Source organism: Gasterosteus aculeatus, chromosome 2, assembly GCF_964276395.1.
Source record: "Gasterosteus aculeatus chromosome 2, fGasAcu3.hap1.1, whole genome shotgun sequence".
Taxonomy (NCBI): Eukaryota; Metazoa; Chordata; class Actinopteri; order Perciformes; family Gasterosteidae; genus Gasterosteus; species Gasterosteus aculeatus.
Genome location: NC_135689.1, coordinates 5,990,442 through 6,015,628, shown reverse-complemented (window position 1 = coordinate 6,015,628; position 25,187 = coordinate 5,990,442). Strand labels below are relative to the sequence as shown.

At 44.2% G+C, this 25,187-nt stretch overlaps 3 protein-coding genes across 6 annotated transcripts; all 3 read left to right on the top strand.

Annotated features, from left to right (window-relative positions):
- The first annotated feature begins 3,537 nt into the window (after positions 1-3,537).
- Positions 3,538-11,068, top strand: opn7d (opsin 7, group member d). Of its 4 annotated transcripts, XM_040192346.2 has the most exons (6): positions 3,538-3,853; positions 8,084-8,174; positions 8,247-8,409; positions 8,683-8,810; positions 8,901-9,235; positions 9,476-11,068. In XM_040192346.2, the coding sequence occupies exons 2-6, from the start codon at positions 8,084-8,086 to the stop codon at positions 9,947-9,949; spliced, it is 1,191 nt and encodes a 396-aa protein (XP_040048280.2). In that variant the 5' UTR covers positions 3,538-3,853; the 3' UTR covers positions 9,950-11,068. The 4 variants fall into 4 exon arrangements, with proteins under 4 accessions (XP_040048280.2, XP_040048278.2, XP_040048279.2 ...); XM_040192344.2 differs by having other exon boundaries at positions 3,576-3,853; positions 8,084-8,409; XM_040192345.2 differs by lacking the exon at positions 3,538-3,853 and having other exon boundaries at positions 7,959-8,174; positions 9,476-10,074.
- Positions 11,069-14,073: 3,005 nt separating this feature from the next.
- On the top strand, positions 14,074-20,024 carry rad21l1 (RAD21 cohesin complex component like 1). Its single transcript, XM_040192336.2, has 13 exons — positions 14,074-14,220; positions 14,318-14,447; positions 16,175-16,274; positions 16,506-16,609; positions 16,936-17,043; positions 17,253-17,375; positions 17,448-17,546; positions 17,654-17,889; positions 18,007-18,088; positions 18,195-18,340; positions 18,424-18,534; positions 18,757-18,831; positions 18,973-20,024. The coding sequence occupies exons 1-13, from the start codon at positions 14,074-14,076 to the stop codon at positions 19,153-19,155; spliced, it is 1,644 nt and encodes a 547-aa protein (XP_040048270.2). The 3' UTR covers positions 19,156-20,024.
- On the top strand, positions 19,958-25,183 carry snpha (syntaphilin a). The gene is made up of 5 exons (XM_040192339.2): positions 19,958-20,328; positions 22,033-22,143; positions 22,254-22,385; positions 22,450-22,599; positions 22,717-25,183. The coding sequence occupies exons 2-5, from the start codon at positions 22,100-22,102 to the stop codon at positions 23,960-23,962; spliced, it is 1,572 nt and encodes a 523-aa protein (XP_040048273.2). The 5' UTR covers positions 19,958-20,328; positions 22,033-22,099; the 3' UTR covers positions 23,963-25,183.
- Positions 25,184-25,187: the final 4 nt, after the last annotated feature.

The window sequence follows — 25,187 nt, the reverse complement described above, 5'->3', positions numbered from 1 at the left end:
TTACAAAGCCCAGACAACAATACATTCATCTTGTTCTCCATCAAGTAGATACTCAGATGGAAATAGCATTCGATCGAGGGGTCTTTAGTAAACATGTCTTCTGATTGAAGAGCGTCTTCACTTGTCATTTGTGGATCAGATTATGCTCCCATGCACACTGTCACTGGCAGAGACAAGCACCCCACCCACAAGCGGCAAAGCTGCCCCCGAGACAAAGGACAGAGGATATTTGAGTAAACAGAGCAGGGCAGCCGGTGAGGATTACAGGGTTGCTTCAAATAAAAGGATTCAGAGCTTCTTAGCAACAAACTCTCGGATTTCACATTTTTCAAGAAGCAGTAACAAATTATCCAAGGCTATACTGTATTGTTAATTTCAAACACTTATGATGGTAAATGTCACAATGTTTTGTAAATGTCGGCTTATACGAGTACAACTTTTCACCAGCACGTCGTGTCCAGAGGATAGAAGCTTACAGCTTCACACGTTACTTCTGGAAAAAAGTGTAACAACAGAAGACGGATTATTGCCGCAGCGGATGAGTCCTCAAAGTGAAGGGAGCATTATGACAGAGAAGGAAAGCAGAAGGGAAACTAAGCAAATTCATTCCGGGGTGGAAATCTTCTATAAAAACAGTAAGATTTAAAAAGTATGAAGTGCAGAAAATGTACACTCACGTGGAATTAACATCTGTACTTATTAGATGATAGTACATTGGATGTGTATAAGAAGCATGAAGAACACACGGGTCCCATGCAGACATTCAGCGAGCACACACTTCACTGCCTTTTGTAACACGTTAGGAAAGAACTAACAAGACATAATGAATTAACCAGTGAGTTTTAGAGGAAGGTATTTCAGTGATTCAAAACCTCGACAAGTAGTTATTGGTTTATTTATTATTTGAGAAAATAATGATTCAATTCCTTTTATTTTGTATAGCCCAAAATTACAAACAACTAATTTGCCGTAGAGAGCTTTACAGTCTGTGCGACATCCTCTTTCCCGAAACCCTCACATCAGCAAAGGAAAAACTCAACGGGGAGAAAAAAAGAAAGAAGCCATTCGGCCATCAGCCAAATGACAAGTTCTTGACAGAGCCTTTTGTTAATTTAATATATATATATATTTTAAATACAGCCTTTTAATTGTGTCCTCTTTGGTCAATCTTTAAACTATGGGATGTGGATATAATAAATGGATGTTGATGAGGCGGCTTTGGTCTTTATGAGTCTTTGTCAGTGTTTCACTGTGAGAATGATGTCATCATAGAACACCTCAAACCTTGCATCTCGTTCATTAGTTTTTCTGCTTCCTTAACCAGACCATAAACCCCTAAATTAATTATAATTTAGCTTTTAGATTTGTTGAATAAACCATTGTTTAACGTATGTAATCGGTTTGTAACGGACTTTGTCATATGACATCTATGTCCACGGCTAGATTTGAAAGAATACATGAAAAAGAATCAACCAAATTTGTATGTATACAAAGGGGATATTACCAATACTACAAATGATCTAATCGTTTCCCTCCATGAGTATGGGCCAAATGTATTATTTCCTAATTATGAAGAGAGCTGGTATATTACAAATTTGAGAAGAAAAAGAAAGCCTGTATTATTCTACATTTACAATCCAAATTATTCATTGCCAAAATTCATTTTCCAGTCAGTTGAATTACAAAAGCTCTACTTTATAATTCAGCCTCTCAACAGTGTGTGAGATGGAGTCTGTGGTCCACTGGGCTTTGCTTATTTACACATCCATCAGTTAGAGTATTCTTTCACTTTTAGATCTGTTCTGGTCTCTACAAACCCCCGAAGGAAATGTTTACCTGTTTACCTTCTAAATGCTCCAATGTTTTCACCAGCTTATCACCATCTGTGTCTGGAAATGCACCAAGCTGCTCTCCATTCTTCTTTATTGGCCCATTATCAGCCACTAAACAAGACAAACTTGTCCTACTTTTTATGTGTTATATTTTTCTTGTTTATTCGTAAAACAAACTGTGTGCAGTTTGTGCCCATGTCTCTCCTCACACTAAACCCTCATTCTGATCTCATACGCGTACCTGTTGTATGTCCTCATGTTGACCACATACACGGTTTGCCATGTTCCGGTCTCTTAACCAGAGTTGCTGAAACCCTCCCAAGGGGGACATGAATGACTGTACAAAAGTATATGTATGTACAGTATAAGGTTCAGGTACAAATGTCAACCTTCACATCACTTTGGAGTGACAGTCGGGGGAGTCTTTAGGAATGTAGTTTTACAGCAATCTATCAAATAGTTATTGAGCTTCGTTGGTCTGAACAAACCTAGAATAAAAACAACGTAAATTATTGACATCCATCACGTCTTTGTAATCGGAGGGAAAGGGACCGCGCTCATGATTCAACACAATCTCTCATCATTTCCACCAGCTCTGATCCGTTCCAGCCCGCTGTCCTACCCAATAAGTCATTGCAGGGACTTCACTCTACTGCAGACCACTGGCTGTGACACTAAGTTCATATGAAAACAGCCCAAGAAGGTATTAATGTGACAGCACTGCTCCACGCAGCCTTCTTCTCTCCGTCCTGCAGCCTCGGGCCCCCTTAAGCAGCTTTCTACCAGCGTCCGTCCGCTCGGGGCAAACTGCACGGCTGAGTGTGACGAGAATGACAAAGCGCTTCAAGTGCACTTTACTGTGTGAACAGGTCACTTTATTAAGCGGCTGTAATATTCAGTTTGGAGTCTTGAATTAAGAACAATAGGAGATCGCACTCCAGTCGCAAATAATGCATGAAACATTTAATTGTCAATGCATTCCAACATAATCATGTATTACCAGAATGGCAACAGGACAGCTGCTGAGCACAATTATAACACATATATATATATAAATAATATATTATAATAATAAAATATGGGAGCGGCTCAATTTCTTTACTGTGAACCATTAGGAGCCCGATGAACACGGCCATAAGCGGCCTTGACAAATAAGAAAACATTTTTTGTATTGAAATTTTACAATCATTTTTATCCCTCTGACGTTCACCTTTTAAATTACCGCTTCACATGAACATCCTACTTTATCAATATTCTCTTTTTAATATTCAGAGAGAAAATCCTCCAAATGATGAAAAGGATCAAAAAAGAAAAACCCACCATGACATGGTTACATTTCTCTCTCCTCCAGGATGTGATCGTCCAGCGTTACAATTGCTGATCGATGAAGTATGAACACAAACCTTTTGCTCACATGTGTTACCGTGAAGGAGAGCTTTTGAGAAGCCAACCTCACGTGCATGATTCATTTAAAAAAAGGCTTGATTCCCACGTCCAAAGGAGGCGAATAATCCAAAGCGTCGAGGCGAATCAAAGTGTAGGGGATAAGTATAGTGGGAAAGTAGTGATGGATCGAGGGGAAAAGGGTGGGGAGCGGTGGTTTGAGTCATCAGTGACACTGCCAGTATTACGCTGATCCCTTTCTCCATATCTCTCTCTCTCTCTCCCTCCCTCCATATCTCTCGCCCTCCCCGACTGGCCTGCTGTCACTGTGGGCTTTTTCTTTTTCCATCGGTGGGGCTCAGTGCATCTCCACGACGATGAGGAGTGCATGTTCCGTGTGAGGGAGCGAGTGCGAGTCCACCTGGCCGGGTGTCTGCGAGTGTGCCATCGAAGACGCGAGAAAAATACCTCAACCAGACTTTTCCTGCGCTCCTCGTTTCCTTCCTTTCTCTCTCGCTGTCTCCCCGGCGGCGGCTGGCCGAGCATCACTTCTCTCCTCTGCTTTCCTCTCCTCTCCTCGCTGCCCTCCACCTGGCTTCCATGAGTTTAACTGAGGACAAGACAGTCCTCCCTGGAAGGTAAGCACCACCACGGCGAGGCGGCTTTCTCTTTCCAGTGCAGTGAAAAGATATTTGACAATAAGAAAATGCAGGATGATTTAGGATGAAGATGAGGTCTAATTTCCCAAATTGAATTGAGGTTTTCAAATGGTGGCTGGCAGCTGACAGGACTCTTGAATAAAAATAAATGCTGTCTTTTCCTTCCTTCTTTCTTTGGGCAAAGGTCTGCTAGTTAATTTGGACTGGCGATGGTTGCTCCCTTAGTGGTTAGTGACAGTCAGTCAGTCGAGGTTCAAATGACGTCTCAAAGAAGGGAGAGCGGATTGTGCGGATGAAACAAAGGCCCATTCAACACAGATAAATTATCTGATCTGAGGGGATTAGTGATGAGGTCACCAAACATCCCTCTCTGGAAAAAAAAGAAACATCTTTTAGTTGAAGTTGTCAATATTCTCTCCGTTTTTAACACAGCCAGTTGACTTAATCTCGGGCGGTTTACCACACAGGAATAGTTTCTTTGAAGTGCCTCTTCTTATTACCCACACGGACACAACAGAGACTCCGTGTGTGTGTTGAGTGATTAATGATGCCACAGTACGATGTCTTTTATTAGATACATTATGATTCGACCGAGTGAATGACCTTCAAACGAAGCTCAGAGTCCAATAACAAATGAGACACAGAGACGCTGAGTCACACACACAATGTGGTTTTGTTATAGGTTTGTGTAACGAGGGTGACGCAGTTGTGGTCCAGTGATGGTAAAATGAATTACTAAGGGGATAGAATTGTTCAATTCATATATCTATTGTACATTGTTAAGTGTCTGATATTGTTCCCGTAGAAAAGATTAGAGTTTCAGTCAATGAAGAAACATTAAACATGGTATCCACATTCTCCAATTAACCTTTAGGACATTAATAAATAAATTAAATAAATTACCAGCGTTTGTATTGTTTGCGTCCGAGTACTTAAAAGTTGATATTTTAAATAATTTGTTTGAAATGATCAACACGGTCAACTATACATTTCAGATTGTAATTTGCTTGAAGCCAAAGCCACGTGTTAAATAAAACGAGTGTGAGTGGACCGCCAGGGGAGCGCTTGTGTCACATGGTCACACTCCCCGGTGATTACATAAGAATTTCCCCCGCGAGGTTTGTACAGTCGCCTCCAACTTCTTCTTGTCATGTTGCTCAGCCACAGTGTAAATATTGTACGGGGGCAGCCATCACTTGTCACTGTCAGTCAGGCAGACGAGGAGGCAGTTAGACGCAGCGGGGTGAGTCCTTAGTCTACGTCGACCTGACTAAAGGTCACACAGGGCCCTCGGGGGGGGGGAGGGGGATGTGTACACTGAGTGTCATACATGTTGCACAATGCTCAATGAAATGCTAAATGATGCAAATAGTTTCTATTGTTTCTTGTTCTCCTGAGTTTGTACCCTATGGTTGAATGCACTTATTGTACGTCGCTTTGGATAAAAGCGTCAGCTAAATGACATGTAATGTAAAATAGTACACACAAATACGGACTACAGCCATTAATTGATTCAAGAAACAAATTTTTCAGTAACATGTTGCAAAAATGCAGAGCGTTGCAAGTTATTCCTCAAAGCAAAGTGAATATTTGATGTTTTTCCTTTGGCATTTGTGATATTAGACAAAATGACTTTGGGTTTTACACATTTGGAAAAAACAAGCTGAAGATTGATTGAATCTGGGCTCCGGTAAATTATGAGGAGGTTTCTCGATTTTCCAGAGAAGAATAAAGGAATCAGTTCATTAGAGAAAGTAATTAGATTAATCTATAATGGAAAACGGTGATTAGTTGCAGCCCTATCATGGACATTTGCATCAAACTAACACTAAATAAGCCTGCCAAAAACTGCAAGGCGCCAACAAACAAAGCAATGTAAAAAAAAGATTAACAATATGACTGTTTTAGCCTCTCTATAATATATAACAGCATACATAATAAGAAATGTCCAATATTGCCTCGAAAAACAGGTCATTGTTAAAAGGACGTGAATCAACCAAAGCATAAAAGATACAACGCGACGCTTTACACACAGACGTTCAAATGCTTTATGATTGAAACTGTCCTAACTATGAGGGCTGGGTGTCACAACAACAGGCTAAAGGAAAGGCAATGTCATACATAAAACACACACAATAACAGATTCAAACAACGGTGAAATGTAGCTGCCAATCGCCGTAAAGCGTGCATTGCGATATTCACTGCCCATGACATCACACACGTGGACATCCAGCCGTGCCCTTCATCCATAAAACAGCCGCACTTCTCCTCCCACCGGGGCCGTTTAAATGTTACGAGTTTCAGTGGCATCAAACTGATCTCACAATACGGATGACACACCGCCGGGAACCTCGCCAGAAATGTAAGAGATTACTTGGCACGCTTCGTTCCACAGGAAATCACAAGACGTCTCAGCGGAGACTCTAGAGGACTATAAACGGGTAAGGGCGAGGACATAAACCAAGTCACCAAGCGATATGTAGTTTACGCCCTTACATCATCATCTGGAGGTCAAGGTCGCCATCTCAAAAAATGTCAAATTAATCACAGCTGGGCAGAAGAGTTTTTCAGCCAGACTGAAAATACTTAATCTGTCACAGTGGAACGAGTCAGCGGCTTAAGCTCCTCCCGCTTCTTCACCTGCACCTCCTCCCTCTGGTTTCACATCCACGTGGCAAAGGGGCACAAAGCTGTCAAAGTCATTTGACGGCTGGATCTGACATCCGATGCAGTTATTTTGATATCAATTCAGCACATCTATTCAGCTATTTAAAAAATAAACGATAACAGCAACGTTGTAGTGATTCTTACATACGTGAGAATGATCTAAGTCTATTCCACAAAGTGAGGCCATGGCATACAGATTATTTAACCCTGGTATTTTGTTGGTGCTCCACCGAAACAGGACGCTTGTGTATCGGGACTGAAAAGATCACATCAAGGTACAGTTGACCGGAACTTTAGCGCGTTCATTTGTTAGACAATACCGATTCCACTCACGCCAAAATAAAGCCCAGTCAGATGTGGTCGGGGCAGTTAAGCTTAGAGAGGAGCACACTTTAGATGGAAAATGTGTCTCCACACTTTGTGCAAAGGTCTAAATCTTCCATGCAAGGCGGTTCCTGAGAAGGAGCTTGCACGAGGTGAATCCTCCTCTGCACAGGTCTCAGGGTGACATCACAGCGGAGTTCGTGGATATGAGATCACAACTACGTCGTCTGCTGTGTCTCCTGCTCGCAGACTGACGGGACATTTTGTCATTGACTGCCGTGCTGACTTGCATAGTAACGAGGCCTCACTCTTTATCCCGGGTCATCGAGAGTCAATGTACCATCTCAGATGGCACTTCACGTATTGCTCCACATTCCTCCATGCACGCTGCATTCCTCCCTGACTTTCATCTCATTTTTAAAATTTCTAACTTGCAAAGTGGTGTGCTGAATAGCGACCATCATCCCGTTCGCAGATGGCAGGGCAAGAAGAGGGCGATCGCCTCGTTGTGGTGGCTGCCGCATTACAAAGAGCTTGAGTGCTTCTGACATACTACGACCGTTGCAGAGAGGACACGATGTAGATTCTCCTAACAATCTACACGGTACATATTTGAGCTTGGTATTCTAAGAATGTGTCCTGGTATTGTGTGTGTTGACCGCTTGCATTGTGGGACATTAGAGTTTGTTCTAAAACAATCTTCATTGATTTGTTTGGTTCTCAAGCTCAAAATCTCTCATCTAATGCAGCTTTTTAAAATCCTAAAAGGCATCGTCTTTGTCCTTTAGTCTTTCGAATTCTTTCCATCTGTCGTTATGTACATTTATACTTAATTCGGATTGTCCTTGTCTCTTGCACAGGATTATGTTCTTATAAAAGAAGCTTTCTCATCTAATTTTGTACAGCTGTGGACTGAAAGTATTACACAACAGATATCGTAAGACGACACATCTTTTATTACAGAGAGCATTTTAGCTGCATGGAGAACAACAACATAGAAATGTGTTTTTTTATTGGCTGGAAAGCCGCTCCAATCAGTGTATGAATATGTGTGTGTCACCGTGACAAATATGAACACGAACGGCACCAAAAAACTCAAAAAGGTATTTTTCAACAATACATTTTCTCCCACGAGTGTATTCAGGTAAGCCCGAAACGTGTGAAGTGCAGGCATTATTCACCATTAACTTGTGTGTGGTGATGTTAACGACATTTCAGATGGGAAATGCTTCAGACACATCCGCCGTGTTTGCCTCCACCATCTCCAAGGAGCGCGACATCCTCATGGGTTCACTCTACAGCGTCTTTTGTAAGTCCACAACAAGAAAAGCTGCAGGTGCGCCATGTCCCGCCCACGATCAATCTCTCTTTTGCTTTACAGGTGTCCTGTCCCTCGTGGGCAACTGCATTCTGCTACTTGTTGCATATCACAAGCGGTCGACCTTGAAACCAGCGGAGTTCTTCATCATCAATCTCTCCATCAGCGACCTTGGCATGACGCTCTCTTTATTCCCACTGGCAATTCCATCAGCTTTTAAACACAGGTGTCACACCTCTTGTCCCCTCTCAATAAGCAAATATTTCACTAAAAAGCATAACTGTTGTAATTGTCTTCTTTGCATTTTACTTTATTATATTTGGATTTTGGACAGCTGTTCTGACACAACTTATTCAAATACAAAAACATACAAAGAAGTCACCCCGGGCTTTACGGAGACCAAACAATGAATCAAGAAAGCATTCTTCACATTAAAATTTGCTAGTTGCATCTCAGGCACCCGTAGCATTCCTCTTTTTGTCCTCGTCTCCGTGTGCAGGTGGCTCTTTGGAGAACTCACCTGTCAGCTCTACGCCATGTGTGGAGTACTGTTTGGTCTGTGCAGCCTGACCAACCTCACGGCCCTCTCCTTGGTGTGCTGCCTTAAAGTCTGCTTCCCCAACCACGGTGAGCGGAGCATAAATCACAAATGACGCCCCCCCCCAGGGATCACGCTTTAACCACAAAAGCACCTCTTTGTCTCTCCTGTCCCGTCAGGTAACCGGTTTTCCTCGTCGCACGCCCGCCTCCTGGTCGTCGCGGTGTGGGGTTACGCCTCAGTCTTTGCCGTCGGGCCCTTGGCGCGTTGGGGGCGTTACAGCCCCGAGCCTTACGGCACCGCCTGCTGCATCGACTGGCACGCGCCCAACCACGAGCTTGCCGCTTTGTCTTACATCGTCTGCCTTTTCGTTTTTTGCTACGCGCTGCCCTGCGCCACCATCTTCCTGTCCTACACCTTCATTCTGCTGACGGTGCGGGGGTCGCGGCAGGCCGTGCAGCAGCACGTGTCACCGCAGACCAAAACCACCAACGCGCACGCTCTCATTGTCAAGGTCAGAGGAGACGAGGGTGTGGTGCTTTAGTGTGACGAGGTCAGGTTTTGCAGTTGGTTGTTGCAACATTGGTTATGAAAATGCTTTTACTATCCGTATAGACTCTTTCAACGTGTATGTACCTTTCAAATCATAGGATGGCTGCATCGATATTAGTTTGCTTTATTTCTTTTGTTGTCATGTTTTGGCAGTATGTGTGCATCGCGGTTACAACGGCGTGCATATGTTTCTTCTCCGCAGCTGTCGGTGGCAGTATGTATAGGCTTCCTCGGTGCCTGGACTCCATATGCTGTCGTGGCCATCTGGGCTGCTTTTGGGGACGCTACGCTGGTTCCTCCGGATGCATTTGCCCTCGCCGCCATGTTTGCAAAGTCTTCCACCATCTACAACCCCGTGGTCTATCTGCTGTGTAAGCCCAACTTCCGTGCGTGTCTCTACAGAGACACTACTCTGTTGAGACAGAGGATCTACAGGGGAAGTCCACGGTCAGAGCCGAAAGCACATTTCGGATCGACCTCGCAGCGCAACAAGGACATGAGCGTCTCCGTGCGCTCATCAAACGGACAGCAGGACAGCTACGGGGCGTGCACGGAGAACGCAGCGCCGTGTCACGTGATGACGCCCCAGAGGACGGCCTGCATCCTGACTGAATCCACTAACAGAGAGGTGACAGTTAGCCGGCTCGCTGACAAACCACAGGCAGATTTCCTCTAGTGGCGCAACCTCCTTCTTTCACTTAGTAAACCAGACAGGACCTCCACCGAACAACAAAGGGCCTGCACACGCCGAAAGGTTATTACACACACATAGATGACATACATTACATATATGTATTATAATAAAACACAGGCTTGCGAGGACCTCCAATGTCATCGGTCATGAAAGTCATGTGTCAAGCCATTATACTGGAACCAACCTGGTGTGCTCAATTCATTGAGCACACCAGGTTGGTTATAGTTTAATTGAAATGTGCAATTTGACTGGATTCTGCAGGCGCTGGAAACGAGACATGAGAAGCTGCGTCAGCGTCGAGGTTAATTAGGCAAGAGGGACATTTCAGAAGCAGCTCATCTTCTGTTGCGTACAACAGAAGATGAGCTGCTTCATGTCCGAATAAAACATGTTCAGTATCTGGGCAGTGAAAACAAAAACACGATTTGAGAGATGTTGATTTATTGTATGAATAAATGTATGATAGTGTTGTTATCTGAGGAAGCACTATCTACACAGGATAGTGTGTGGAATTAAAATCAAGCTCTGTTTAGGTTTCATCACTCAAAAGGACAACTGGATGGTTTTTAACCCCCAATGGACCTGAATGTTTCTACAGACATTTGTCCTCCTCAGCGGTGGAATTCATTTTGACGGATTTGCAGGATAATTTTACTGAAGAGGCTCCGCTGTGCCGCTGCGGCCATTCTACTGTGGATTCACAGGCGAAACCGTTCTAACAAAATAAAACTAGAGTTCAGTATCGGCATTGGAGGTCATTTCACTGGATGTTTTCAGGTCTGTTTTGGAACCAAGAGGAATGAGAGGGTGTTGTTTTTTGTGTGCAGGTACCAAATAATTGTAAATAGGTCACAGCTCATTAGGTCCTTGCATACGAATTACTTTGGGGTATTTGTCCATTTTGTAAAAAACAAGCACACCTGACGGAAAGATGTTTTTCTTAAAATCAGAACACAAACCGCATCAGTTTTACTGGTATTGTCAATGTGGATTCCTGTGTGTATATTAAGAAAATAAACTGTATTCGTCGACAGCATTAGCTAAAACTATTTAAAATATTGGTGCAGATTTAGTTACTAAAGAATTAAAATATCGAATAATTGTTGTGGTCTGATTTTGGGGAGAAACTGAAAACAGAGTGTTTATAAAATCCTTTCATTAAATATTTTTGGATTAAGGGAAAGGGTTAGAATGACATTATTACACATCACAGCAGGGGAGTAATTAAAGTAACACGTTTCAAGGACATTTCATTTTTAACCATTTTTCTGATCCAAAAAAGAAACCTACGGTGATTTTCTTATCTTGGAAACATCAATCATTAAATGAGCGGTCACCATGTTCAAATTCAGTGCCAATCTAATTTTCTACAAAAGGAATCTATGGGTGGTGCCACTACTTATAATTCCTTTGTTGGTGTGAAATATTTTCTGATCTCCTCTCTTTTGTCTCTAAAGCATTAGTTTTTCCAGAAGACCCTGCAACTGCCCACAACACCAAATATGCATATGCGCTGCTTGACCTTTAAACACTATTTTAGCTAAAACATTATATTTCATATTGTACTGCACTTACTGACTACCTTTTAAAGTTGCAAAATGGTCTATCCATCCAATTATTTATTACATAAACGGTCAAATCTGTTTGCTAGAGGTAAAATACAGAGATCCATTAAAAAACAGCTCAACAATTAATGAGGTGTAGATGGATTTTAAACTTGGTGGCAAATGTTCTTCCACTGAGGTGAAGGACTCATTTAATAGACTGCAATATTTGCATTTTATTGCAACACTATTTTTCTGTGTCCGCCGCTGAGAACGCATTTTCTGAGGAGGATTTTTGAGCACGCTGACCAAAATTATGATGACAGCAAAGCTACAGCTGGGGGGGGGGGGGGTTGCCATCCTTCTGACGATAACATGAACATGAATCTGCATTGAAAACCACACATAAAAAATAGAGATAAACCTTTCAAATATGTCCATCTACAATATAATATTTGCTGCCAAGATCCACTTCTATCTCTCAGAGCTGAACGGGAATTAAAATTAAAATTAATACTCCCATGAAAGGAAGAGGTCCAAGCAAATATGCATAAAGTATTGACTACGATGCAAAGCTAATTTATTTTGCTCCAGGGCAAAAAAAAAACAAAAAAACACTGGCAACCAATAGACCTAGATGTAGCAGTGACATGCAATCAGGTCATTCAAAGAAAACCAATATGGTACATGACATTCAGATTCAAACTACATGGGCACACACAGCAGTCAGGTAAAGTTTTCGTAGCCCCCTTTGCTTTTCATTATTGTGACCATGTGTGCGAGTTCATTTCGGACAGGGGGGCGTTTTCTTTGGGGACAGATGGAACCATATTGGTTAAAAAATATGACGACACAATACAGTTTTGCCATCCCATAGTTCAACCTGCGCAGCATCCAAATCACACATTTTCATGCAAGAGGATGATGGCAGCAAAGTTTTCAAAGAAACGAAATTCAGGACTGTCATGTTTGTGTAGCCACACTAACACTAGCCAAGGCGCTCGGTTCACATGAAACCCACTTGTAAATGATTCTTGGCCTGACATTGCTGCATCGATTGTGACTTGAGGACAACTGTTTTTCTTAAGTATGTTTGCAGGAGAGAAAGAAAGTGTTTCGGTATTTTCATACCTCTTGACTGAGAAGTCCATTCGTGTCCGACAGGTTCATCTCAACGTCCTCCTCCTACGGTAATCAAATATTGCCAATTAGGATGAATGCAATCAAATAATTAACCTATTAAATTACGCAGCTTATTTTACAACTTCATACCACTGTAAACGGTATGGTTCGATATGAATAAATATTAGATAAACCTGTCAGTATAATTCAGTAATGTTCAGCAGCACAATCATTTTTTTCGTACACACACGTTGTCATCTGGTTTAAATCCAGAATCAAGACCAGCTGACGTCATCAAGTCAGCTGCTGTCCCAATTGCAGAACGACAGTCCTCCGTCCTTCAGTCCCGACAGACTAAGTAGTCTATTCTCCCGAGAACACAAGGCGGTATTGATAAACGAGCCCAGTGTGTTTGGGGGACCGTGGGGTATGAAATGCCGCCCTCTAGTGTACACAGCAGGGGGACAGCTGTATCAACTTAATGTTTTACCTCACCCCACTTCCACCTGTCTGTATAACAAGGATAATAAAAAACATCTGTACAGATGAGCCTCTGGACTTCCCTAGGGGCAGCCCAAACATTCCGTAGGGGCAGCCCAAACATTTCCAGTATCGTATTATATAAAATACAAACAATATCTTTGCTCACCACTTAACATGCATTTACTGCAACAGTGAGGATTTAAAGTTCCCCTAAAATAAATACCAGTAAAAACAATGGCGTCACACTGACCTGTTTTTCTGAGTTTCATCGCGTCTTGGCTCTAGAACGAGAACAAAAAAAAGCAAAGTGCTCAAAACGACGCTACCGTGAGGTGGTAATTAATACATTGGCCGATAAACATTAGTTTTCTCATGTGCCTTTATGATGCGAACAGCTCAATGGTGATTTTATATTTGGGTCAACCACACTTACCTCGTGCAGGTTTCCCGGGGGCGGGGCTAGGGGCGGGGCTTGAGCCGCTGCCCGGAGACGTGCTCGCTGTGATGCGCACGCTCCAAATGTCAAACGTAAAAGAGCGGCATTTTCGAAGTTAAGGTAAGCTCTGCTGTATGGCCGATGTGTGGATATCCCGTTAAATAACAATTACTGGGATCATACATTTAAAGTCGCTACCTAAATTCATAACTGTCTTAAGTTATATTACGCCTTTATAGTCATATTTAAAATACAAGTCTTAGCTAACGTTAGCTAGCCTAGGGACCATGTTAGCCATCGCTACCGTTAGCTAGCTTAGGCCCTGAGCTAACGTTAGCCGGCTTGACGTTAGTTCGCTCCGAGCATTGAAGTTTAAGCTCAAGCGTCAGAAACATTACACTAAATAAATTAAACAGCTTAACTGAATACTATACTCTTAATGTCGTACAAATAAGCATGTATCAGACACTTGGGAAAGGGTCTAATCCGGCAGTGTTGTGATTGTCACAGGTAGCTCCAGGATGATATTCTTCACTCAACTCTTCACCTCCAAGCGGGGGCCTCTGGCCAAAATCTGGCTGGCAGCACACTGGGAAAGGAAACTCACAAAGGACCATATATTTGAATGTAATTTAGAAACGACCGTCAGAGACATGATTTCCCCAAAGGTAAAAAGAACAAACTGTAAAGACACATCTACAAAACAACATAAGTTGCGTCTGAAGTGCAAAGCTGCTGTCTGAGACGTTTGTGTGGTCGTTGTAGATGAAACTTTGTTTGCGGACCTCCGGTCATCTGCTTGTTGGTGTTGTGAGGATCTACTCCAGGAAAGCAAAGTATCTCCTTGCAGACTGCAATGATGCCATGGTTAAAATTAAAATGGCATTCAGACCAGGTAAAACACCCAGTTTATGCTCTCCGTGTCCACTGTTGATTCCACTGTAGAAACATGACTGGCTGAAAAGTTACTATGGCCAAATGGAAGCATTCATTGAAGTGAAAAATACAGCAAGATTAGCACAAAATCTTCAAAATGATCGTGCTGTGAAGGAAACCACTCAGTTTTAACTGAAACTGAACATCACAACCTGTATTACCAAATAGACCAGTAAATCCCTAAGGAGGACAGCCAGCAGAGGGTGACATAAACATATTTACTTTACTAAACTAGAAAATTAATTTCCTGCAGAAAATGCTTTGGAAAGCTGAAATGCATTTCAAATAAATGCTGAAAATACAGACATGATACTATTAGTCCTTGTAGCATGTGTAGTAAGATTAGTGGTAGTATTAATAGCAGCATAAATACTAGTACTTTGTTATAGTAGTGTACGCACAAGAGCCAGAATAAACTGGCGCCAAAGTCTACTATAGTGGAAACTGTTTATTAAATTAACTCAATAAAAAAAGATTAAATACTGTTCACTTAATATCTATATCAAAACAAACCAACAAAGAAAATAGACCATGTGGGACTAACTTGTAACATTTGGGAGGTCAGTCACAGTCGTAAATAGTCACAAAATATAAAAGAACACTTCAAAAGGAACCAATCAAATCACAGCAAATATGACTAAAACAAACATATGCAAGATTGCTGCTTTATCACTGTCACTGCCTTCAACACAGCAGAAAGCCCCATGAGAAAATGAAACCTAAAAAGGCCCAATGCAATTGGCCTTTTATTAAAAAGCCAACTATATAGTAAATAGGGTGCACCAGGAACCGCAAGGTTGGTGGTTCGAGCCCCGGCTGCCCCATGTCGAAGTGTCCCTGAGCAAGACACCTAAGCCCTAATTGCTTTCTGGGCAAAATATTTAAAAAGCCATGGGTTAAAAATGTAAGTCGCTTTGGATAAAAGTGTCAGCTAAATGACCTGTAAGGTTATGGGGAAAACCGTGGTTGTCCCCAATGTCTGTTTAAAACACATTTATATTTAAACGAAAACTTTACCAAACATTTCATGTTGCATGCATTCACGCTGTACCTGTCTGGACTTGCTCACAGTCCCTTCCCCCAACTGGAACAGGTGATTGAGGTAATTGCCCCTCGCCGAGCAAGACTGTTAAAACATTTTATTAGTTTAAAGTTATTAGCTAAAAGATGTGATCTAAAGTGTTAAAATTAGGTTTCCGAATTGTTGCCTGTAAGAGCAGGTCCTGTCAGACTGCAGTAATCCGCTAATACGGAACAGCTGTGAGGCAAAGACAGAGTGGTCTGAGTTACCACGGTAACGGCTCACCTGCGGCAGCATTCCAACAATTATTTAGGAAGGAGAGCAGGAGCTCAACGGGTGAATACTATATGCATTTATGGGTTCTCAAGTTGAACTATTAGAATAAACAGTCCCAAAATCTCAAAAACAGGCATACATTTATTCAGCTAAAAGTATTTTACCACTCACACATCAAGGTGATGAAGTTAGCATCTCTGAATTCCTATAGTAATACCATAGCGCAGCTGCTTAATTATTAAATATAAATTGTGCAGTCTATTTATCGTGCTCTTTTAATGCCTGTGAAAACTCCTCAGCTAGATCAAAGTGCTTTTCTTACCAATTCTAGTTGCAAGTGCAGTACTTAGTTGTATGTTTCTTTTTCTGTTTCTCTTTCAAAACACCAGGTCAGACAGATTTGCCCGAGGAGGGGCTCGAGGCAACACTAAAAGCAATTACTTTGATCGAAGATTTCACTGCCTTTGACGTGCAGCTGCCACATCCAAGGTACCATAGAAGTATACACTTTTTGAGCTTCTCAAATGACCATAATTTATAATAGGCTTTCCAAGATACTCAGAGATGCGTTAGATGATCCATTTGTGTCAAGTGATATTAAGAGATTTTTTTAATAACTAACCCTTTCATTTACATTTTGGTCACCTATTGTTTGTTGAGGCCTAATGAATAATATTCTGTCTATGTCCATACTATGTTCTCTTCACACTGGGACACCAGTAACATAGATGTTGTGGACCACTTTTCACTGAACCAGTGCCGATCAGAAGAAATCACGCTCAAAGAAGATTTTGGAAATGGGTTTTTGAATTTAGCAGATTTGGGTGAGAACCATTTTGTTCTCACGTTGCGATACTTGATGATTTGATGCAAGTTTATGCCATTTGCCATGTTAGTGTGGTGCCAGTCGGTATGTTCAACATTGATTTTTTTCCTGCTTCGTACAACTTTTTAATGTGAAGCAAAATCGATATATCTTAATCCCTCTGGTATCGAAGTAAAGTCTCGTTGTCAGACCAAATCCACAGCTGAAAATGCTGAAAAGTTGTTGATTGGGTGACGATTCTTAAAATCTACATTCTTTTTCATGGGATTTGTTGTCAATCACAAAAAAAAATGTTCCTCCATGTGTGTGTGGTCTGACGGGTAGGAGACAAGTGCCAGAGCCACCAGGTTGGGCTGCTGGATATGAGCTTCCAGCTCTTCGCTCAACACGGAGACGATTTTGGAGATGAGCACAGAGGACTCGACCTACTCGGTAGGGATTTTTAACGCATCAATCATTTTTGGCCATATTTTATTTGAGCAAAGCCATGGCAGCAGATTGCTTTGTCCCATGTCCCATTCAGAGTGGCATTAGAAAAGTCTTTAATCTGCCGTTTTATGCGTGTGCTTAAATGACTGATGATTCCTTTTTTAATCAAAACGTAGAGTGATCCATTCTCTTCATTTTCAACGACCTTGTAGACTTTCTGACAATCTCCAATGATCCCGCCGAGTCTGCTGACTTCGTCCTAGAGGAGCTGGACAACAAAATTTCAGAGGCCTCCACGCTCAATCATCACCACGGTGATGCTGTTTCCTCAGGAGGTATTTTAACCCTTCATCGCACCAGGTTACACTTTCATTCAGTCTGGCCTTTAAACGGGTTCCGTTTTCCAGATGGCGTCACACCGGAGGTGGCGACCCCACCAGCGAATCAGACCACCCTGCTCGCCAACGACGAGGAGGCCTTCGCGCTGGAACCCGTGACCGTCACTCGTAAGTGCGGCTAAGCAACCCCCCAAACTGTCCCTTCGACTCGCGCAGAGAGGCCTCCTCATACTCGATGCGGCAACAACACAAAAAAATCTGCTGTTTCTTTTCAGCCAACTCCGAGAAGAAAAGGGGGAAGAGGAGACGCAAGTTGGTGGTGGATCAGGCCAAAGAGCTGACCAACGAGTGCATCAGAAGGCAGCTCCTGGACGATTCCGACCTGCTGGCCCCGTTGGACATGGCCCCTCCGACTGTGCAGCTGATGCAGTGGAAGGAGAGCAGCGGCGCCTCCAATCTCTTGGCTGCGCCACAGCCGTGTTCAAACGTGGCCGCTCCACCGATAAAGAAGGTGGAAACATTAAACAAATCCCTGCAATGTTGGTTTTTAAAACCAATTAAATGATCCATAATGAACATCCTGCTGAAGTTACTGCTGTTACCGTTGGATGTCATTCGGCCTTTGCAGCTCTTTGCCAGGAGTGTTTTCCAGGTGAAACCTCATGCAGCGCGCGAGGAGGCTGAAGTGATGCGTCGGGACGGACGAGGTTGTAAGTTTACTATGAACCAAAGTCTCTGCGTTTGAATGCATCACTGGCGTTGTCCTCTGCTCGGCCTTTTTATGACGTGCATTCTGCACAATTACATCCTGTTTAGTTGAGACGGGCCTAAGCACGCTGACTGCAGACAGCCTGAGTGTCCTGGATTCATCGATGGATCCCGACAGAACACGCAACACTGTGATGGCCGACCTTGGACACACGGATGAGGATCACATGGAGGATTACTCGGAGCGCGCGCACGTAAGCACAAGCGCGTTCGGACGAAGGGACGCCGTTCATCTACCGTTACTTATGTCCTCTCATCTTTCTTCTGTGCTTTACAGCATAAAAACAGTTCGGAGTTGACGCATCCGGAGCTTCCGTCGGGCGACTCCATGTTCGTCCATCCGTCCTGCGTGCAGCAGGAGACTCAGTCGACTCCCCTCCACACTCAGGTGCCTGTGAACACAGATAGAAACAGGGAAAGGAAGTTAGACTCCAACTCCACTGGCCTTGTCTTTGGAATGAAGATAAAACAAAAAATGTCTGGCACAGTAAACAAACTACAAATGTAACCGTGTTCGCCAGATGGCAGGTGATAATATGTTACTCGCCATGCTGCCTTGGAGATGCTCCCGATTTCACTGACTGAAATATGGTCTTTCTCCAACCGGCAGTCTATGCTGGACAGCCAGGACTTTGAGGAGAGGAGGATAACCACACGCACACAGAAGCTTCTGGACATTATAAAAGTAAGCCATGGGGGCGGCGGGGAGGGGGAGTTATACTTTTAGAATCTCACATTGTATATATTTTTTAAGCTTTTAATTTAAATGCAAGCAGTGCGGGGCAGGATTACAGGAAATGAAATTGTCTCTCCGGTGTTTGGGCAGAGCCAGAGCAGCAGCGACACCACGTTCAGCCTGGAGGCCCACTGCAAGGGGGAGGTTCGCTCGCATGCCGCGACCACTCTCTTCTGTCTCCTGCTCCTGAAGAAACAAGAAGCAATCCACCTGCACCAGAGTTCACCCTACGAGGACATCGTGGCCACGCCTGGACCCAATTTGTACAATTAGATGAAGTCACAGTCTGCGTTCTGTGCGATCTATCTGTTGCAGATGCAGCACAACTTTGTGTTACTCTGTCAGCTCCGCAGGGGAAAACTCAAATTTACTCCAATGGATTAATCGGTTAAATGGTGGAAAACCGCTTGAAAAGAACTATTTCATTGTACGTGGCATTTCTCAAGACAAATTGGGAAAGTATCAATGAAGGACATTTTACCTAATCTACAAGGTCCTAGTATGTACTTATTTATTGCTTGGCAACACAGTTATTCTTGTGATCCTTTTGAACTGAAATGTTGTGCGTGTTCAGTTTGTGTTTTACACCAGTTCCTCTTCTATTTATTCTAAACACGGGACTCTGTAGCCCTGCCTGTTGTGTCTTACCTGAGATAGGAGAGTTAAATGGACATTACATTAGTAAATGTAAAAAGGAATGTTGCAAAATTATTAGGTTGAATTTGCACCTATTTTAGACGCAACACAAGACTGAAAGTCCACTTGACTCGTTCTTATAGCTTTTGTCCAACACATCTGATGTTATTGAAGTTTGGGATATAAGAGCAAATTCACAATTGTGCATCATAACTGAGGTTATATTATATTAATTGTTCTCTGTATTAGTTTTCCTGTGGCCAAAATCCAGAAGACTGTAGTCTTAACATATTAGACTCAATCTTATCAGCCATCAACTTGTCCATATTTGAATGTCCTTCTCTTTAGTCCGTGCTCATTGTAACCCTTCCAGTGACACACGTTTTGTTAGTTATCACGTGATAAGAACACTACACAGGCCTTGTGCTTTGAAGGCATTACAATGAATTGGAATTCACACGGCTGTCCTTCTTGAGGTTTGTTATATAAAAAGTTCTGAATTTAAATATTCAAGTCTTTTCTAAATGTTCGTTTGCTCTGTATTGGCCTTGTAAACGTCCTGTCTCGTGTCGCGTGAAGCGCTTCTCCTGCCGCTCGGCGCTCTGTCGCTTTAAGAAGCGGATCCGCAGTTCGCCTCATTCCGTCTCCGCGCTCCACGGCTGCAGGATGGACTCGCGCCGGCACCAGCAGCGTCTCTCCTGCCTGCTTCCTCCGGGGACTCTTCATCCATCGACCGTCAGGCCCGGCGGGACCCGAGGCTCCTCCGCGACGCGCAGCTTCCACCCGCCGACGTGCTGCTGTTTGATGGAGGTCTGTTTCTCTGCCCCCCCCCCCTCCTAAAAAAAATACACAAGAATAACGCTGTGTCGGTGTTTTGTGCGCGTTCACAGCCACTAGAAACGTGTGCTTTAGGGTTCAGAGCGGGTTTATAACACGGACAGCTGGTGTCCTAAATGCGGCTTCATGTGTCACTCAAGCTGCGTTTTCTCTGATGGAAAGTACCGCCGGGTTGTTGGGTGTCCTGTTTAGGGACACCTTTGAAATCAGCTGCAAAGCAATGAGGACACTTTTTGAAGAAAAGAAAAAAACTAATTACATCAGATCTGACTGCTGTACCGCGGGGGGGGGGGGGGGGGCGCCAGATGTGGTGGGGAAATAAATCCTGCGATTTAATGCCATCATCATTATTCAAGGACACGTCCTTTATTTTTTTTTATCCCGAAGCATTGTGGCATCATCATCAGCAGCAGCAGCTTTAAGTAGTTTTCATCCGTGTGTGTGTGTGTGTGTGTGTGTGTGTGTGTGTGTGTGTGTGTGTGTGTGTGTGTGTGCGTGCGCGCTGCTCGCCCCCACATGACACCGATACGCACACTTACGTAAGACGATTGCGTATTTCTCAGCTCGCCACTTGTTGCGCAGGCAGAGGAGAGGGAGGTGAGATGTCACGTCACGTCGTCCGGCAATTTAAATGTAGGACACGAATTAAATAATGTGCGTGTGTTGTCGTGTAGATTACACATCTGTTGTGTGTGTGTGCGGCTACAAAAACGGATCCATCGGCCGGAATGTCAATTGGCAGGTTGAAGATACTTTTAAACGAGGATGAGAACATTTAGTACTCATCCTTTATTGTTGCTTAGATCGAAATACGCTTCTCCTTGATGTGTTGGAGGGGGGGGGGGGGGGGGCACTTTTATTCACGAAGAGGCGACGAGGCCACACCTGTTTTTGGAGGGTTTCAACAATCTGGCTGGTTCAAACAGCAAGTTCATACATACATATTTCAGTAGGATAGCAAGTATAAAACAGTTTTGACTCTTATATTCATTTAACAATAAATATCCAACTGCTCATTGCAGCAGAGTTCAACAGAATTGAAAGATAACAAGCATTTCACGAAGAAAACAAACACAAATATGAATGGGAAATATCAAATAATATGCAAGACCTAATCTCTAACAAGCACATTCAATACTTAAATCCCTTCAGTCTGCAATATAGTTTTGATCCATCCGTACAAGGCGGAGATTACAGAGGAATAAATTACAGATAACAGTTTAAAGAATAAACTAAACTTGAAAGAGCAAAGTAAGTAGATCGGAACCAGTCTGATTTTCTTTCATCTTTGCTACACTGCTTTTAAGTGACAGGCGGGCGAATTGTTTACATTTTTTTTCAAGGCAGGGACCCTATAAACCCATAGCTTTGTCCCCAAACGTCGGGTTTACTTGGTTGCCCTTTGACATCCGTCCATGTGGAGGTTCATCATGTTTAATGTGCAGCTCTGCAGGACACAGAGAGAAGCAGCTGACACTGAACTCACTGTTCCCCTTTGTGTCAGCACAGAAAGGAGGCTTTATTTGCTGCTGGCGTGGACTATTTTAATTAGGGTCAGGGTTACATTATTGTCAATGACTTCCATCAAAGAAGCCCATAACGGCCGCGAGGGAGGGCTGTGATGTGCATACAGGAGTATTTTGATCTGATTTGCTGTTGTGTGTCCCGGCGGCCCAGCTGTGAGGGCTCCTCGCGTCCCTCTCTAGAGACTACCCTGGAGAGGTCGGACGTCCCTCGCACATCAATGTCGCTCACGCCGAGTCGAAAGCCTTCATCGGAGCAGCGCAGGTACTGTTTGCCTCCTTTTGCACGCTCACAGTGTTTGGAGGTGGATGGAAGACGTATTTTATGTTCTCACGTTCTTGGGAAAGAACGTAATGCTGATCTCTCCCTTCCAGGCGCTCGGTTGGCACTGGTGGAAGCAGCGGGCGATGTATCCATAGTGATACATCCAGTACTCACACCTGTCCCGGTCGGGTTAAGGCGGCGGAGGGCAGCCCCACAGCTCGGACGTACCCGGTCACACCCAGGTAGGTTACAACTCTCTTTCTGCTATGCCATGACATTTACTGACCTCAACCCTTATTTTTTAAGGCGACAAGCAAAGCACGCGGGCTGCAGTGACAACCATGGGATTAGGCCGCCAACCCCGGAGCAGTACCTCACCCCTCTGCAGCAGAAGGAGGTGTGTATACGACACCTGCGAGCCCGGCTGAGGGACAATGTGGAAAGACTTCAACACAGGTGAGGCTTTTTCTCCTTCAACCTCCTTTTTAGTGGTCCTGTTCGCTAATACCCATGGTTTATTTCAGTGAAAAAGACATGACTCTTGCTATTCACTTGTCCCTCACACCTTATCAGAGACTGTGAAATCGACGGGTTGAGGACCCAACTGTACAGGATGCAGGAGGACTGGGTAGAAGAGGAATGTCACCGCGTGGAGGCCCAGATGGCACTGAAAGAGGCCCGGAAGGAGATCCAGCACCTCCAGGAGGTGGTCGATACCGTGAAGTCCAACCTGAGCGTCCGCGAACAAAACCCCCACGACCACAAGCCACACCCGGGGCTGCAGGAGTCTCGGCATGGGGGCCGGTCCCGCTCCTGCGGCTGTTCCCCGGCCGGCACTTTGAGCCGCGGCACCACCCGCACCCGACTGAGCAGCGAGGCCCTGCATCTGGAGCACGGCCCGAATGCCCCAGAGGCGAGCAGAGCGCCCCGCCCGGCGGGACAAACCCACCTGCTCCTGGACGCCACCCTCCTGTCTGAGCAGCTGCCTCCGCAGGGCCACATGCGAGGCCCCCCGACCCTGCCACGCTCCTCCACATACGAAAGGATGTGCAGCGGTGGGGCGGTGTTGCCCATCTCGCACTCCTGCCACACTCTCGGCAGCGGCAGCAGCTGCAAGTGCAGCGGCCACAGCTGCCTCCCTCATCACCACCTGTTCCTGCATTTACCTCAGGAGGCCCCGGCTGCAGCGGCAGCTGCCGCCTCCCCGGCCCCTGATCCCGTCCCGACGCCTACTCCCGCAGCAGAGAAGAAACCAGAGGTGCACTCCCGGGCCTGCAGCCCAACCATGACCTGGCTGTGTGAGGAAAGTGGCGCCGAAGTGCTGAGCATCATTTCTTCAGCCACAGCAGACTCCACGCCCTCAGAACCACACCCGTTCCCATCGTCCTTACCTGGCGCCTCCCCTGCCGAGCATTCGTGCAGAGTGGCACCGCTGCCGCCCGTTGAACCACAGGGGGCAACGAGGACGCCGATGGAGCCCCGTACCTGCCAGCCCCCCTCTGCAGCTCCGCTCCCGGAGAGGCGGGACGCCGTTGTGGTGGAGATAGACGAGGACGACGGGGATGGAACTGAAGACGGGTTTCCCCCCCAGCTCTGCCACTGGAGCCGCTACTTCCTCGTGGATCTGTTGGCTCTGGCGGTGCCGGTGGTCCCGACCATGGCGTGGCTGTGTCGGGGGGCGACGCGGGAAGTCATGCCGGTGTATCAATTCGGCTCCCTGCTGAGGGGTTGCTGTGCCGTGGCCCTCCACTCGCTTCGCCGCAGGGGGGCAAGCAGGGGACGCGGTCCTGCCAGCGTAAGCGGGACAACGCCGATCTGAGACGTGAAGAAGACAACTCCCAACCTCTGCGGCAACGGCCACAGCAAAGACGACTTTCTTTGGGATTAGCTCATTACCGCTTGTCGATATGTCCTCTTGTAGGATTTCTAGATTTTACATGCTGTCCTTGTGATGTCATAGTAATGCCTCAGAGAAGAAATGATTAGTTGTCCAATCTTTCATTACTGAAATATACTACTGAGGTTTAGCTGCATGTAGCCCAGTTTGGTTGGGTTCCCTTGCTTGAATTAAGCCTAAACGTGGATTTAGATGATATCCTCTGGGCAAAGATATGCACTTTATTTTATGAAGAATAAAAAAAAAAAAGGTCTGCGCTCCTCCATTTTCATCATCAACTATACACTATTTATTTAATACTGATGGAAAATTCATCATGAACAATAATTAATTTATATATTTTTTGCTTAAAATAACCTGAAATTAAAAATATTAGTTTGCCGTTTAAAAACAAAATATACCAAAACAAAGCACTGGGTTGTAAGCCACATATTTCTATAAAACCTACTAGAACCAGACAGAACATTTAGTTTGTTATCCACACAGCTGGAAAGAACTTGGATGAGCCGTTTTGTTTACCAACTTTAAGAGCCAACTGTTTTTGATACAATGGTATATTTTCTAATTGTACATGAACTTTGCACAGCTGCAAGCAAAGATTAACACTTTGCATCAGTGTTGGTTGCTCCCACAGAACTGTTCAGCAGTTTATAATGATGTACTGTGTGTATCACAGTTGCGTACTCATCTTACAAGCGGCCCTTCTGTGGGTTGACTAAAATGGCTCCATTGTAACTATGGACTACGGTGTAACCGAGTTCAGCCTTATTCTGCAAAAAGAGCAATGTTTTAGCTTTCAGGGATCTTGTTGTTCAATCAATGATTCAGCAGAAGACAGAGGAATGGTCCATGGAGAAGTTCAATGGAAGATAAATAGTAATATCTATATTTGGGGCGATGCACATTGTAATGTTGGAACTTTTAACTCATTTTGAATTTGTTGGGACTTTTTTCCTCCATGTTAGAAAATGCTTGATCTAGGGTTAGGGTTAGGGGTATCCTTCTCCATGTAGAACGACTCCCTCCGTCAGCTTGTACTGATCACCTGTAGTAAAATAAAATATGCCTATTGGTTTTCTTATAGCGTGTAGTGTTTTGGAATAGTGTTAATTATGAATTAATAAATGAAGATAGAACACAAAATACT